The 18,243-nt window shown below is 36.8% G+C and overlaps 1 protein-coding gene across 2 annotated transcripts in view; it reads right to left on the reverse strand.

The window, feature by feature from the left end:
* Nucleotides 1–18,243, reverse strand: part of SLC26A7 (solute carrier family 26 member 7) — a 69,805-nt gene that overhangs the window by 21,588 nt on the left and 29,974 nt on the right. For both annotated transcript variants that reach the window (XM_072851203.1, XM_072851201.1), the window contains exons 5-10: nt 11,770–11,922; nt 10,271–10,353; nt 8,514–8,661; nt 6,282–6,395; nt 3,161–3,238; nt 1,603–1,698 (exon numbers count right to left, since the gene is read on the reverse strand). In XM_072851203.1, coding sequence (XP_072707304.1) covers nt 1,603–1,698; nt 3,161–3,238; nt 6,282–6,395; nt 8,514–8,661; nt 10,271–10,353; nt 11,770–11,922 — 672 coding nt within the window. The remainder of the gene's footprint in view (nt 1–1,602; nt 1,699–3,160; nt 3,239–6,281; nt 6,396–8,513; nt 8,662–10,270; nt 10,354–11,769; nt 11,923–18,243) is intronic.

Below are 18,243 nucleotides of genomic sequence, written 5' to 3' on the forward strand. Positions count from 1 at the left end.
TAAAGCAAGATGATTTGCCTGTCAGGCTAAGGACTGATGGTGCAACTACTTGACAATAAATCATTGTTCAAGTATATCCAGTCAAAAAGATAAACCCAGCAAACTCCCCTCTCTATAACCTTTCTTAGAAATAATGACAGATGTCAGAGATGTAATAACTAACTACTCATCCATCCTTTTCTGCCAAAACCACAAAAGCAAAAATCAGTCAGGCTAGTCTATCTATGAAGACCCATCAAGACTAGTGAGCTTCCAGAATATCCTGCTGGAAAACTTAACTACTTATTACCTCAATGGACTGATAGAGAAGCTGTATCTCTCTCCGTAACTACCAATTTTCTTAAGTCCGCTGTCCCCAAAATAATTCTTGATCCACATCATCCACCCCTTGGGACACTGGAAATCTAGGTTAAGCTGAAGACCAAATACAGTACAAGTGGTAGAAAATATTTTCAGAATTTTGCTGCTTGAGGAACATAAGATTTCATAAAAGATAGAGCTTTTCTTCTGGATGATACAAAAAAAATAACTCTTATCTTCTGTGATGAAATGTGAAAAATCTCAAATAGCCAAACTTGATGTTGTTCACTCAGCACTGCTTTCCATACTGAAATCCAGTACTCTATAAAAAATGTTTTATTCAGTCTAGACATACCATTACTGCTGTAGAATACCAAGTCACTGGTGAGTTCAACAAAGTCCAATATTACCTCCAGTAACCTATATCTCCCACCATAGAGGAGAAGGATATGGCCAAAATACGTTTCTGAATATTTGTTACCTGAAACTGCATAAACAGAAGTTCCAAAACTTCCTAAGTACATATTGACATCCATCTTGATGGGATGTCAATATGTATTTAGGTAAGTGGTTAGAGGTTTTGGTTCCACTAATTGGCCAATATATTCAAAAACTCCCACAGAAGAGAAATCTAGGAGTCTTCCTAAACATGGACTCATCTTTAATATTTGCTAGGAATTCTGTGCAAATGTATGTCAGACTATTCAGGTTTTGCATTAAACTAGGTTTTTGTACTATGTCTCTTTCCATCTATCTGCTTTTTCTGACATATTCCTCCTCTCATATGCAGAATCTTTCATTATGATCAAACAATAGATATTCTGTTTGCAAAATCTGAAAGACTTAAGGCAATTTACCTACAGCACCCTAGGACACGTATCTTTCTGCATCTCTGGTGTTTCCAGTTCTGTTTGTCCTGTACAGTCACTCCATATCCCCAGAGGACAAAGATACCAGAATCTCTTCAATAATACTACAATAGCAAAAGCATGCTAACCAGCTAGAAAAGGCATACAAAATTAGACACACATCTGCTCAGATTAACCTGATCTGTCTGTATACACATCTTTAGCATTAAATTATGTTTGATTCTTTGTAATCTGCTAAAATTCCATTTTTTTAATGCAATTGACATTACAGATGCTGTTCTTCTGAGACAGAAAATAAGCCAATATTATACAAACCCCCTAATAGTAATGGCTTGCACTTATCTCTTCTAGAACCACAGAAGTATTAAAGTTTATTTAGTAGGTATTTGTTAAAGGGTCTCAGGAAAACCTCCTTAGATTAAGTTTCACTTACCCAGTCTATTTTATCCACATTCCAATATTTTTTTAAGTCACGGAACTGCATTAGCATCCCCTTCAAGCCCACAACAATAACACTTGCTAGCACACACTGCAAAGAAATAAAAAACAAAAGCCATTTGCAGACTTGGTAGTGAAAACAAATGTTCTTTCTTCAATTTAGCAGTCAATATTATAATTAAATAAAAAAAAACCCTGAACTTAGTGTTTCAAAAATGGGATGAGCACAGGTGTCCTTGTGACACAAACGTAACAGTATCAAATAATTTTTTTTTTCCTCAAGGCAATCTATAGGCCACCTAACTGTGAGAAAAATGACAGAAACTTCAGGACTTCCCAAGACTCTCCATGTGTCGCCAGACCAACTATGTTCTGCCATAGTTGGGGAAACTCAGAAGGAAATCAGCACTCAACTTCTACATAGTGAAAAATTTTAACTCCCCTTCTTCACCACCTAGAGAAGGCCTCTAGGGCAAAAAATACATTAACTTTGAGGCAAACAAAATAATTTATTGTTCTCCAAATCAGAAAGGAGGAGGAGATGGATGAAGAAATCACCTGGAGCCAAAAAGGATGGAGTACAATGCAATGGACTTGCAGTGCGTAGGTGGGAGGGCTGAAAAAGCATGGTAGACAACAAATAAAATATCAAGAAAGCAACATACAAAAAGTTTTTTTTTTAAATATGGGAAAAAAAAACCTACAGAAAACCAGTCAAAATTTACATATAATCCATATAAAAAATGAAGACAAGAAAGCAGTATAGTAAGAAAAAGGACATAGTGTCCACCCCTCTTCAAGTGTCCTTCCTTTGCATAGTTAAAATAAGCTAGAAAAGGATCTGTGTTTGAAAAGTGAGAACCTTCATGTGACACTATGTAAACAATAGCACAAAGTAAATTTAAAGCACAGTTGAGTTAAAATTTCATGTACAATCATGGCAGAATTATGCATAATTTTGGAGCTGTATTTTGCGTCTTTGACATGCCTCTAGTTAAAATTAACTATTAATTTGTCATACCAAAAGCTAGATATAGCTTATGTGAAAACACACCACGTTGCTTTACAGAATCTTAGTGTAGAAGATGTATTCCATGACAGAGATATAAGAATACCTCATAATCTTTCTGTAATTAAGCTTAGATCACTATCTAAAATAATTTGTGTCAAATTTGTGTCATATATCATACGTATAACTGAAGAAAAACTGTGGATCTTCATTAATTTCTACCACACTTTGTCAATTTATAAATCCTCAGCAATCTGGATGTATATTTTTCATAAACTACGTGCCAAAAGTAAGTAGAAGAGATATGCTTTCTTACGTACTTATGTGATAGCCTATATATGCAACTATGTATGTGTAAAATCTATAGGTATTATGTTGTCACCTCTGTATTCTATGATTTTGAGACTTCCTGTGCCCTTAGTATTCTTTCTCTCATTGAAATTAAACAGAGCTGTTTTAGAGGTAGTACTGTCTTTCCCTGAAAGAAATTAAGTCATTAGAAAATGTTTGACATCATAATCTTTAAAAAAGAAAAGTACCATACCATAGGCAGCCAGTACAGCATAGGTCCTATTGCATAGATCACCACAAGAATTAATACACAAGAGATAAGGCAAGCCACCTAAAACAATAAACAAGAAAAGCAGATCATTCAGTCTAACAAAAAAAAATATTAAAATGTGTGAAAAGGACTAATTATCAAATATTGTAGACAAAGTCAAGAATAAGACGGTGAAGATGTTAGCTATTAACTTATCTATGGCTTGCAGCTGCATATAATGTCACTTTTAATCTCTGGTGATTACCTTCAGCCAACTACAGTGAAAACATAGTAAGAGATCTCAACATCTGTGCTTGACCCTGCCGACAGCACACAGACACAGACCACAGCATCACTTACACACTCGGTTATTAAATGGAGCGTGTGTGTGCAATATCTCATCCCAGAAGTTTCACAGCACCCACTGTCATTCTGTAACATATTTATAGCCATGCACCCTATGTTGCACTACATAACTGCTCTGTCATAACACTGAGCAAAAATTATATATGGAGAACTGTGTCGTCATTTTTGGACAAGAGAAGTTTTCTAACTTTTTTTACTGGGATCAACACTAAAAGGGAACTATTGTGTTAAGTCAGAAACCACCAATGATTTCACATGAATATCAGTGGACATTAGAAAATGTAGGAACAATTTTTTTTTATTTACATTGAAAATTATAATTAATGCAGGTGACATGAATCCAGACAAATATATGCTCTAAGAATTATATGTTTCTTCACAGTATTATATGGTATTAAACTGATGGAAAACTAGATTAAAATTGCAGTCTACCCCACTCTGACTGCTCACAAAGTAGGGTACTTCTGGTTCATTAAGATACAGCCCAGATTCACAGAAGGTTTTTGATGATAAGTAGACAGATGCTCACTTTATTTTTATATTGATAATATGTTTCTTTACTAAAATAATTAGGTTTCATTTTAAGAGACAAGTTGTTAAAAACAAGACCAGACAAGTTGTTAAAACACTAGAAAATTAAAGCCATGGTGTACTTAAAAATACCATCAAGAAGGATAGACAGAGTGTTTACAGAAAAAGGGACACAAAATCTGCTGGTAAAGTCACAAGGAACTTTTCCCTCTTTCCGCCTTCCCAAAAAGCAAAAAAAAAAGTGTTGATTCTATTTGAAGGACACTTCCAGCCCATGATAGAGTCCCTCACTTCTGTTTTCTCCCAGGAAAAGATATCACTGAAGAATAAATGACATCACTGAATCCCAGGTATAGCCGTTGGAGAAAAAAAAGGCTGCTCTGAGCCCCTGAAAGGCTTTTTGCATTTATTTCATGACATATGCCACAGTAAACTGACTTGTCTCCATGTAGTCAAAGCAACCCCTCACTTTTCTTCTTGTCTGTGATCTGACCTACATTTATTAGTGATGTTCTCATCTTTTCATTCTGCCTAGATAGCCTCAAAAGCAGAGGATTAAGTGGATGTGTTGCTTTCCAAAAAGAAGGCAGGAGAGAGAATTTCACGTTTATTAAAGTACTCTCATAGTGCTAACGCATGGCCACACTCTAACTCTTGGATGCAGGCTCTGCTATACTGTGCAAGCAGTATACCAAGTAGATATAGTTGTTAGTTTTACCATGTACTTCCTACCTTGAAATCAAACTATGGTGGTTTCTTTTTCCATTTCATATATTGAATAACCTTCTATCGGGGCCTTTGCCTACATGTACCAGAGCTGAAGTGCTAGGATACCCTATATGCCTTCAGGTTATAGGTCTTCAGGTATAGGTCTTCAGGTTACCTTAAAGCTTCCTTGGAAAAGCCATGATGCAGTACAACTGCAAATTGTACAAATAATACGTGAACAGGTAACAGAAGAGGATGTCTGTAAGGATGAGGGCATGTGGTATGACATTGAATCCAACTCAAAGATATGAAATAGCTAATAGCAAAGTGGTAGCTAAACTATTTGCATATAAATGCTTTTAAAGATTATTATTGGATAAATTATTCATTATGATTAATCAAGTCCAGAGTACTGTCTAGGCTAATTAGCAAGTAATTAACATGTAGAGTTTTGAAATAAAGCCCTGTATCATTTCTTAGTATTGTGGTATCTGCATGTGAAATAATTGCAGGACATGGTCAAGAAGAAACAGCACCTATAGACTGTACTTAGCCTTGTCAGTTGTACCTTGTTACCCTTTTCCTTGTAACTAAAGTCCTTTACACAGGCGAGAGCAACAGTTATAAAAAGGCAATAGCAACAAACTCCAAAGGACATCACATTCATATGGCAGGATGCCACCGATGGCACCTTGAGTTTCAGAGGAAGGAGGGAGAGGCAGTGCTTGGGGGCTGCCCCAGGGGTGTCCTGGCTGCAGTGGCCCACCTGGTGCCACCATACGCAAAGGTCACAGATGAGCAGTTTGCTGCCTCTCTTGTTCACGGGCATGGTTTGGACAGGTAACAGCCTTAAGGGGTCACAATTATAAATTTCCCTCTTTTCTGAGCTACTGCAATAAGAACTTCCGGGGCTGGTTTCCAACAGTAGGAAATAGCCCAAAAAGTCCTCAAAAATCGGAGTGTCATCTCTGTGGGCTTGATATATACTGAGGGACGGATGAGTACGCCGTGTCACAAGGCAGAAGGTGGGAGATTGCTTGGGGTTTTTAGGAGCAGTTGTTAAGTTACTTTCACTTTATTTCGAAAATCTGATAGAAGCACTAAATTAAATCTGATTTTTTTCTAAAACTTCAGCTTAGCCTGTACCATTACATCCATTAAACACCATTAGAGGGCACTTTTGTTACAGTGCTAACAAATTCACATAAAACTGAAAGAACTTTTGTGTAGTTTCCTGCAGTCCAAAACCACAACTCCTAACCTCCTTACTGCCATAGACTTTAGAGTTTATATTGAATTAACGAGGTAAAAATGAATAAGTAGAACCATTAGCTTTTCGAGAAAGACAGTTGCTGATCAGATGCAATTCCATGCAGATTGTTAAAAATGACAGGGTAGAGTCATTTCCCGGGACACAGGAAAAGGAAGAATAGGGAAATACAATGCATAAATCAGTACAAGTTCCAGTGAGCAGTATCATAGCCATAATTCTCATACGTACTTCACTCGAACCCATTACCTGTGTTTTGGCGCCCGTACTGTATAAAAGTGCCGTCCGTCCCATCGCTGCAGCACTTGGTATGCAAAAGAAAAATGAAGGAATCACGTTGCTGAGGCCATGAGCCAAAAATTCCTGCAAAGTTGTTAAACAGAATATGTTTTTTTCCTATTGTTCTGTCATTTCAATGCTTCTTTCCAACAAAGGAGTCCCCTATGTAAATATTAGCAATGACAAAGGATGGCCATATTTTTGAGGGGAAAAAAAATCACGTATGTACGTCATAAAAGATCTCCCAACATAATATATCTTCTCACAACTCAGAACTGATTTGAATGCTAGAACTGCTGAACCAGATTCATCAAAAAGCAGGAGGTGCATTTTGTTTGCAGAGTAAATGGTATTGCTAAGTTTTAAAGATGAAATTCAGCCAAAATATTTACATCTTGATCCACATCTGCTTTTTAACAGGCCAGATTCTCAAGTAGTGGGATCTGGACAGTGTCCAGGTTGTTTCTGGCTTATGACTCTACTGGAAAAAGACAGGCACTGATTTTTTTTCTTTTAGAGCATGCTTTAGTGAAAGTGAAGTATGGTAGCAATACTATCTGCATGCTTTCTTTCATTACAAATATATTTGGTGTTTATTCACAGTCAAAATGCAGACATGTTTGAACAAAGATTTATAGAAGAAAAAGTGGGGAAGCCACCTTGTATCTGCAGCCTGAGCTGAACAGTGTTCTCTAAGAAAGCACCCCAACTTGGCTACCCAGCATCAGTCTTCTTCCCCAGACTGTAAGGAGCTCATTCATCTCCTGAGGGGAATGTGTAAGAAAAGACCTCAATACCGCTAGAAGTGCTTAGGACACAAATGGTATTGTATACAGGCAGGGCAACACCTGCTCATAAGTTTGTCTTCACAACACAGGACAGCACCACCTTAAAGGTCCCCAGACAGCCTTGCACACCCGCATGCCACCATGCAGAGCCCTCTGCCTGGCCCCTGAATACAGTACAGCTACACGACCCCGCTGCCACTGTAGCCTCTATTCTTCTGGAATTTTTGCTCTTTTTCTCTATTATTCGATGCAGACGTACACATAGTTTCCGACATCTCAGTAATTAAGCTGTGTCAGCTACAAGTTTTCCAAAGGTGCAGAAAGACATACAGGTTGCTGTGCTCCATTTAGTGCTCTTGAGACAATACAGCATATTGCCCTGAAGCCTGACTTGTATTAAGCTCAAAGCATTTTCCCTCTGCTAACATGGTTCTGAAGCATCTGCAGAAATTTATGGCACAAAGTATTCATTCTGAAGAGAATTAATTTTAGAGACCTGAGTAGACAAGAACATTCCCACCATATTTTCCAATGACACAAGAGTGGTAAAAGACATGCACTGACGTAGCAAGACTGACCTGTCTAGATAGGGTGTTCAAATAGACCTCCAGCTGCAAAACCAGCTGTTCTCCATTCAACCTTAAGTCATTTATCCCAAACCACTTAAGAGAAAGGTGGAGGCAGCATTTTCATCACACACCACTATTTCCAGTTATCGAAAACAGGGTGTTTCTTACCACAGTGCTTGAATAATTGTCTCCACGGATTTCCAGTTGGCTTGGAGTTACCCACCTGCCATGACCAGCAGTGGGGTAAGTTGAGAAAGTAAACATCCCACTCTTACTTAAGCTTCCCTGCTCTAAAGTGGAACTCTGCACAGAAAGCTCCTATGGCTGCAAATTTGGCAGTGTTGTCTGAACCCACTCTCCTTCTTTTATACAAATAAACCTTTATTTCAGATGAGACTTCTACTTTGCATAAGCTTCATTTTATACTATCAGATATGTCCTGGGGCTATAAGTACCTAGTTTATTTTTAGAACTGTTTTGTTTCTTTAATCAGTGGCTGATTTAACATCTTAGCTGGTCTTTAAGAGCTCAGCTGCTAGAGGAGAAGCTGTCTTGTCTCAGAACACTGGAAAAATGCATTAACACCCAAATTGGCTGCTGGCTGCACCAAATGCAGTAGTATGAGATTATCCTGAAGGATGCGATTCCCCTAAAGGAGCAGCTCAGCTAACTAGGGTGTTCTGAAGAGCTGATTTGGACTAGATTTGGGGTTTACTGTAATCACTGGAAGGCTTCAGGATGCCACATGGATCTCACCCTTTCCTACTATATATTCCTCTATAACACATTTCCAGAATGGTGAAGCAATTTCAAGGCTTACTGACAATAAGGAGAAAGAGCTTTACCTGGTTATCATCCACAGTGTATTTAAACTTTTTAGCAGAGGCTTTGGCAAGAGCTAGTGATGCTACATAACCAACCAGTGCTACTCCAAAAGCTTCAGTAACTACTTCAGGCAGGATATTCATAGGTGGTGGTTTTGGTGATGGTAACCTATAACAAATAAAGACAGTCCTTTTTGCAAAGCCTGGAACATAACCTCAATATACCTGCAATCCATGAAAATACAAGAGAAACAATCTTTGCATGCACAGCTGATTTTTTTAATACTTGTACGGTGACATTTTTCAATATTTTAGATTAATAAGATCTGTGGGGAGCTGCAGGAGAGAATTTGTACAGGAAGATGAAACAGTTTCAGATGGCGTATTCCATTTGTAAACTTCAATTTGAGAAATTATGAAGGGATCCTTATAAATTAGCTCCTCCACTGACAGATGAAATCAGCAACCATCCCCTAATTTTGTAATGCGCAATAAAAGAAACTCTACTGTATATTTTTTCTTTTTTATAGTTGGCTTTCCTGTGAAGTTTAAACCTTTTAAACAATTTAGTATTCCTGTAGGTTATGGACAGTATGGACATTTATTCCATCTAATGGAGACCTTCTAATGACTACAATGAAATGCCTCAGTTAAGAACTGAATCACCCCAGATTTCCTCCGTACTCCACGAAAAGGCTTCAGTCTCTCCAGAGCACAAATCACACCACTTAAGAGCCAGACCGCACTCTGAAGGTTTCTATCGCTCTCCACTGACAAGACAGTTAGATATTTCAGGTAAGTGCCTAAAAATACGTAGGAATGATCCAGGCTTCTGCTTGTGTTTTTCAACACTACAGAATCTTCTGCTGTGAGGTTAGACAGAAAATAAGCTCCTGATTAAAGCTGCACCAATACAATTTAGCTGTTCATAAGACTTATTGAAAGGGCACACTTAGCCCTGTTTAATCTCAGATACATAACATGTAATAGAATGCCCTAAATACTTAAAACCAATTTTATTTTTCAGTGACTTCCCTTATTTTATTTCTATCAGTGCAAGCTGCCACACATGCACTTATGCTGTCTTGCACTTGAACTTTGTGAAATTTAGGGAAACCCTGCAATTTCCAAAAGGGACATTACACAACAGCTGTGCTATTCCTTACCAACCCTTAGAGTTTGAACATTCTCTCTGACATCTAATCTAATTTCTCTTTCTGAATATTTTTTTTCCTTCTCTTCAAGGCCATGGAGAAAAATATATCACTATCTGTAGTCAGAATGGTCTTTTCTAGATTAAGAATGTCTAAATCCTTTACATTTCCTCAGAAACCACATTTTCTAAAATTACTATATAAGTGAGTGGAGAAGAAAGAAGTGTAGTAATCTACAAGCCTTATCTCATTGCAAGTCCTTTCTGCTACAATAACCCAAGGCAACCCCCAAAAAGCAGGTTGCAATAGTCTTGTAGAGAGTGCTCTGTCCTCCTCTCATGCATCCATCAGCCATCATCAGATACTTAGTACCTAGTTTTTATTCCATAAAGTAATGAAAAAGCTATGAAAATGTACAAGAAAGTCTGCATTTTTATGATGATATCTATGCAGTTATACCTTGTTAACATGGGGTTGAATTGTGAGACAGTATTTGAGGAGGCTGGAAATGAACATAATAGATTTTTGCCATTTCTTATTTCAGAAAAGTACTTCGACCTCTTCAGAGACTGTTCTCAGAAGTAAACATATTTAAAAGCCACAAGCTAACAAAAACCACATTACCCTTCAGGAATATGTCCCACAACTTCTAGCCCATAGACGTATTCCATATCAGCATAGTAGCAGGCAACGGATGTAGCAATTATCTATTGATTCAACACAGAAAAAGATGTTACGTTTCTATTGCTTTTAGCTTCTCACATGGTCCCTATTATTGCCATACCTAAGCACATGACAGCGTTCATGCATTTATCCTTAGATCAATCCAATAAGACAGGGAAGTATTATTACGAAAATTTTTGCAAATGTGGAAGAGAGTCAAAAGAAACTAAGATCTGGACACAATAATGAATTTAGAAAAGATGTCTAAAGAAGGACTATGGTGGAGTTTGGATGTTCTATGTTAATGAAAGGGATCTGTACAAGTCTCTGTAAAGCCTCAGGAATCTTGCCAATCAGTGTCCAAACTGCCTCTATGCAGCACGCACCCCAGGCCACTGCCATTCATGTGAGCAGCTTAAAATAATTCATCATTTAGGTGCTCCTGAGTGGTCTGATTCAGCTGATGTTCTCCGAGCACATCTAATCCAGACTGGCAGTGTTGACTTCGGCACAAAACACAGCAGAAGATGTGGCTGCCTCTTATATTTATTTTCCTGCAGGTATAAATGTTGCTGAGGGAGTGGAAAGTTTGGCCCTCAGGAGGTTCAAACTCACTTCCTGTACTTTTTATGAGATGGACACACAAATCCCAATAGAACAGGCACAGGTTCCAGTCTGTGATCCTCAGTTTGCTGGTACATTTTATCCAATATTGTTTAAAACGCAACACAGAAACAGATCTTAGAGCAGGGACCAGAACCACACTACCTTCTTTTCCAGCACTTTGCCCGAGAAAAATTATTCTTTTGTAAATAACTTTTTCCAACAAAAGAAGAGTATTTGTGATGATCTACTCTGAAAAGCACCTGCCCTTCATTTTTTTAAATTTTCTTTTAGATGTCTAGAGAAAAACAAAAATATTCTGTCCTGGTGCTGGTTATTTGACTATAGCTTAATCCTTAAACTAGGGATTTACGATGCAATAGCTAATTTCAATTTAGCGTATGCCGTGTGAAAGGAAAACTGTAAGTAAAATTACAGAAAGCAATAGCTTAGGTATTTAACTTCGTAGTGGATAAACAATAAGCAACATCTAAGCCACAACTACCCAGCACAAGACTTGCCTGGAGTTACAATATGCCCATTACTTTTCATTTTCTATTTCAAACTTCTTACACTTTAGCATTCTAGGCTTCATGTTCTTGTGATTATGTAAAAAGTAGTAAACACATGAAAAATATTATACAAATTGGGAACGTATGTCACTTCTTTCTTAATTATTTAGCCAAACTATTTCCTGTTCTTACATTTAACATACAGCCATGAAAATTAGCTATCCATTTAATAAGTGGCAGGTGTGGCTGTGGGTAACTATAGACAACACAGTAAACTTCAGCAGATTAGTTGAACCACTGAAAACTTTGTAAAGCAAAAAGTCTGATGTTTGATTTTGTACTTACCAAAACTAGATCGATGGGAAGAACAACTTTAATGTTTCTCTGAAATTTCTCATTCAGCTCTTTAACAAGAACGAGCACCACAATGCTCAGCAAGGAGAGAAGTAAAGCCTCCAACTGAACTGATCTGATATTCTCAAATATGTAAGCATAAATCTACAGTGAACGGCAAATAACAATCACAGGTGAAAAAATAGATCATTTCGGGTCACATGCTATGGCATATTCTACACAACTTCAGACTCAAATAATAGACTACACAAACTACACAACCCAATCTGTGAGAGCTGAATCAATATTGCAGGAGCTGAGTCATCTGACAAACTGGTTTACACTTAAGATTTTGCAAAGAAGAAAATCACCAATTTACTATTGCTAAAATCCTATGGACTTTTGAAAACTCAAAAAATGCAGCAACTATTTGTATATATAAATTTACAGATTTCTGTTGGTAGAAACAAGCAATAAAATTCCAGTAAATGTGATATGTATCTTTCTCTTATTCAGTCTCATTAAATTCAGTGAGATAAAAGAGTGTTGCACAAAAATGTTGAGAGAAGTCTACACGCAGAAAGATTTATTTTCAGTGTCCATAGCTCATAACATCTATCAACTCTAATAGTAAAAGTTACTTCTGAGGAAAAATTTTAAAAGACAGGAAGAAGGAGGAAAGAGAAGGAGAGAGAGGAAGAACAAAAAGGGAAAGAGAAAAGCAGTAGTGGCTGGATGGAAAGAGAAGCAACAGGAATCTTCCCAGAAGACCATCCTCTTCAGGGCACCCTCTCCAGTGGACAAGGGGATCCATCCAAATACTCTTCCAGAGGAACTGCATAGCTTCAGCAGGGCGCTCAATCTGCCTGCTGCTTGCTCTTGCCCATTACACAAACAGTGCTCCATGGAGCATGCTTTGATCAGGTCCAGACGCTGCACACGCTAATTAGCTGTCAAGCTTTGTGTACATATGTTATTGGCTAGTTAAATAACTAATATTATCTACTAAGCCCTGTTTCTTTCCCTAGCATAAACTTGTAAGCTAAAAGCTGCAAAGCAAGAGGTAAAAAGAGAGTAGGGGAAGAAGGGGTGATTCACACATCAGTGGCAAGTGCTTTCCAGGGGAAACTCTCCATGGCAAGGTGCGGGAATTGCAGGTGGAAGGGTGCGAGGGGTGGGGCACGCTGGACCACGAGGTTCAAAGTCCTGCCACAGCGGGCTCTGGGATGTTGGGGAATGGCTACATCACTGCATGTGAGAGACAGTCTGCAGTGTTAACAGAGAAAGAGGAGACTGGAGCAGAGCTACGGAGCTGCAAATGGGAAGGCCCTCAGCTTTTCGAAGGTTAAGGTGTGGTGCAACATGCTGTAAAACATGGTTAGAACAATATAGTTCGATAAACTACGATGAAGAACAAAGGAAATATGGCACTGAATATAAGGAACACGTGGAACAGAAATACGGAATAGGAATAGGATGACCAAAGGTGATGACTAACAGGGATCTCTGATGAAGAATACAGTGTTGTAAGTAACAGACTCAGAAGAATGCAGTTGCTTTCCCACCAGCACAGATGACACAGTTATCAGTGAACTGTAATTTCAGGTCTACTCTGAATTTGCCAGAAAATGAGGCATAAAGCAGTATCACAACAGATTAACAGAAAGTAATGAAAAAATTCACAAGTTTACTGGAATGGTTAGAAGGGCTGAAGAAAGCTAGAGGGAACTTCTGTCCCAATAAACAAAGAAATAATCAGATCCCTATCACAAGTTATTTTCAGACCTCATGAATAAAAGCAATAGTCTATTGCCTGGAGGAACAAAGAGGCATGAAAATGGATATAACACACATGCTTACTAAAGCTGCAGGGGAAAAAAACAAGGTAGGCTCAGTCCCTTGAATTCTGCATTTATATTCCTGGAATTATTGTGTAGCCTGAAATGTAAACTGTATAGAGAACAGCAGTTAAAATCTAGGATGTAGATTTAGACTGCATCACAAGTAACTTCTTAAACCACAACATTAAGGATAATAAAATGAAGCAACTGAGGTTTGAAATAATAATATAAAAAAAGGTGTTTTCTCTGGCAACAACTAAAATGACCACTAAAATAAATGTAAAGTGACACTTGTAGTTTTATCAAAATAAAGATTAACAATTTTCTGCCCCAGAGAACCTATTCTCAAATACATGTATAATGCTAATAAGGTTTGACAATTTGGAGCTTAAATACATATATTTATACTGGACTGGAAAAAGTACTAGAAAAATTATCTTAGGAAAGAGCCCTGTTCTAGCAGAAAGGTGGTCAATATGATGATACAATTTTTTTCCACTATTCTGATTCTGTCACTCCTTGAAGAGATGATCCTCATTGTGAAGAAGGAGTAAATTACAAATAACTTCCTGATTTTTCCTCTCTCACCCTTTCTAAGAATATTTGCAAAATCTGTAAGAGGAAAAAAACAATTAAAAACCCTCTAAAAATGGTTGCAGAAAAAAAAAGATAAAATGTAATTTTCCTCATAAAGAGGAAAATTTGTCCAGTCCTTTGAAATTTAGCTGTTGGACTTTTGATTAAGGATGCACAGTATAACGCAGCACAAAATTTTCTTAGAACCCAGGAAAACATTTTAAAATCGACTTGTTAAATAATATGATCTATATATGTCATAAATCTGAAGAATGGTAATGAAACCACAGTTTTTAACCACATATTGCCCCACTGTAATCAGACAATGTGGCTTGTGTTTTGAGTGGCTTGGGACTAGTCTCTGTACCCATCATTTTCCAAGAATGCATTTTCAAGAGTGCACAGGACTTGGCGCAGTGCCCAAGCAGAAGCTGTGATTAATTAGGACAAGAGGAGGCAATCTGGAAAACTATATTGCAAACTGTGCCCACAAACTTGCCAAAGGCTGAGCTAGATCTAAGGTGAAGTGGTAAGAAAAAGGAAGAAATGGATTGATTCCTAATTGTTGAAGTCAAAGAGATGTGGGCTTATTTTGAAATGAACGGTGTCCATTGAAGTGTCAGCATTAGCTATCTGTGTTTGTGGCGTTGAATTTAATTTTCCTAGACAAAGTGAGACATAAGGTTGGGTGAATAAATATCATTTTAATGAAGGATTACAAAAAATATGCATAAGCTTTCAGAATTTCTGTCTGTCTTTATAAATTGTCTAAAAAAGAAGCTTGTATTTAATTTTTAAAATATATAGCCAACTCTTGTAGACCTTTGTCATAGCTTTTTCAGACTTTGCAACAAACACTTTATATGAACTGCCTAGTTATTCTTTGGTGTTTCCCTTCAAATCGTACCCTTCAGTGTGTAGTCTATATCAGCCAATAAATGAAAAAGAATGGGACTACCAATGCTTCATAGCTCATAGTATGAGTTCAGTAGCACCAACAGCCCTATCCCCAAAGTGTCTGTAGTACACGGAAACAATTCTGGCAGTAATACATAAGTATTAAATCCATTACTACATCAGACTAAAGAGCTTCCACTGACTAGTCTGTTCCCTGGTAACCATTCTCTGAAAACCTAAAAACACCCATTTCATTATATGACCGGCAAAGCCAGGAGACCATTTCACAAACCACTGACAGGCTCTTCAGAAAAAAAGAACATGTGGCTCTTCACATGAATGTGGTTAACATATACTACAGTTATCTCTCTATACTATACAGTTCACATGGTATACTGTCCAGTCAGTTACTGTACTCATCCAAGGTGAAAGTGTAAATCCTAAATGTAAGCGCCTAAAGCTCAAGCTTGTAATAGCACTGACATCTGATTCAAAAGAAATATTTATAAATGTTTTTATCACAAACATCATTATGAATTCAGTATTTTACATATTTTGATGATGCACTTACTGAAATAATTTAGAAATTCTGGAGCAGAATTTAGTCTGATATTGCAGTGTATGAAGCAATTTTTTGTGTGATCATATAATTAACAAAATTTAAAAATACAGCAATAATACATTAATTGAGCTGTTTGCTTCTTGTTTTTTATTTTTATTGCTAGTTTTGTGTAAAAGTTTTTAATGGAAATGATCTGGCAATATTATGAGGAATCAGTGAACATTTTGGCAATCAATGTAAATTTGCACATAAGTGAAAAAAGCAATATTCTAACTTTGCACACATATATACACACACTGAATGTCCCTATTCTCATGGGAAATTAATGGCTTTGAGTTCCACTGTATTTTCACATACTGTCATAGGGTAATAATGAACATTGTAATGGTTTATATTCTAGCAAGTATGTGTATTCTGATGGAATAATGAAATCCTCTGAGTTCTTATTTTTTAATGTGTACATGAAAACCCAAAAGATTGGTTCTAAAATGAGTATAGAGGCTGAAGCAAACAAAAGAATTAAAGGAACATATTAGTTAAAACACTTAATACAGTTTAACAGTAGATGACCTCATTGCATTTTCAGAAATGTTTCATTCTGATGTTTGTTAGATAAATATAACACACTGGGGGGGAAAAGTACGGGCAACTACTGTGACCTGTATAGGGAACAAACTGGAAAAAAAAGGAAAAAAAAAGGACTGATAGTGGGAACTTGAAAGTTTTTTCAGCTAATTGCAGCCCAACCACAAGGATTTTGCGGCAACCTTGCAACACAACCACAAAAGACCCCGTTTTGCAAAGTAGGTTGGTTACATTGCAGGAGTTCATTTTGCAGTGCTGCATTTTCTCAGAAACTTGTGCAGGGATAAATATATCTACACATGGATAAAGGGCAAATATAGATATGTTTTTCTGTTTTCAGATACTAAGTAAATCTTGATGAGACTTTTCTTGTCCCTTGTAAAAATTAGATCTCGCATGTAGTCTTCCCTCACCATTTTTCTTCTTCGCCTTCACCTTGCCTTTCCCATTTGTAAAATACCAATTGATGCTGCAATGTGCAGCTCTATTGCAGTGTTACAAACCATGTACAGGGAAAATGAAATTCAATAAATTACATAAACTATGTGTAAACACAAAAATCCCATAGGCTCAACGCCAGTGTAGTAGATTTGTTCTCCATATACAAAGCTCGTTTTTACATATTTAATCATGATCTCACTTGCTATAAAGAACCCATTTCACTGGCTTGCTTTACTTTCAACTCTCCTATCACACTTTATTAAACATTTTTATTCTTGCTTTGCCAACCTAAAGGCTGCCTGAGGCAAAGCAATCGGCTTTGTGAGTGGGAGTTGTTTTGGAGTGGAGAAAGAAAAAAATGTAAGCAAAAATACCAGCCTGTGGATTTCAAGAATTTGGAGTAAAGAACATGTCCGGAGAGACATGCCAAATTTGCCTTTCACTCTCTAGTTACATGTGCACACTAACATATATCTAATTATATAATTATCTAATCTATATATCTAATATATTTTTTTTCATATAAAACTACCACCACAGAAAAAAAAAGATTGTTAAAATCTAAATCTGGTGCTTCTGACTGAGATACTGGACCTTCTTAAAGCAACCCATAAGTCTGAACACATACCAGAAACCTTTTAAAATACTTGTATGGTAAAATTGTCCCTTCTAAATATGGAGACATTTTTATTATTCTTTTAAGTTGTACAGAGGGGGTTTTGTTTCTTCATTTGTTTTCACACAATTCTACAAAGCAATTCAGAACCTTAAAAAATTCAGGAAAATTTTTCTTTGGAAAACGTTCAAAGGGATTTGATTTCAAAAGTGAAGTGAAGGGCAAAGAACTTGTTTCAGATACATTAAAAAATACAAGGGATAAGGGAATAGATTTCTTTCAAAGCATTTGAATGACCTCACTTATGATATCATCAGCACACCAACATGGAAATATTTCTTTGTATCACTGCTGTTCTTTATTATTTCTCATAATGTTTGTTTTGATTATGTGTTGGCTGTGGTACTTAACACCAGTCATCTCTACAAGATGACAATATTTCTTTATGTAAGTATAGTCTCCATGGAAACGGCATGAAAAAGAGGCTAGTCACATTGTATATGAAGAAGTATTTATGAAAAGGTTTTTAAAGAATTTAAAAATATTTTAATATATCATGAATCATTTGTAATAGTCTCACAGGCCACCTGACTACTCATAAAAATGGCTCTGACACTTTTAGTTATGTCCCTGCAAGATAAATTGTGTTTATTATATGCCCCTAATTCTCATTAATAAATTTGTCTGTAAAAAACTTACCAATGGATTATCCATATGAAATGTTATCATCAAATTTATAAAATACTATGAAATAACATTCTAAAAAGCAACATCTTCTTATCACAGAGTTCTCGTTAACAAATTTCCCAAAACAATAGGAAAAACTAAAGAGCAGAGCAGTGCAAGAAAATATAGTCAGTGCTTTTAAATAAGGTGTCCTAATTTAGTGGCTAACTAGATGAAGCTTCAATTCATTTGTTGCTATCAGTGCAATGCAAATATCACCTCAGCAAGTAAATAAAGTTTTA

The sequence above is a fragment of the Ciconia boyciana genome, chromosome 2 (assembly GCF_034638445.1).
Source record: "Ciconia boyciana chromosome 2, ASM3463844v1, whole genome shotgun sequence".
NCBI classification, from domain to species: domain Eukaryota; kingdom Metazoa; phylum Chordata; class Aves; order Ciconiiformes; family Ciconiidae; genus Ciconia; species Ciconia boyciana.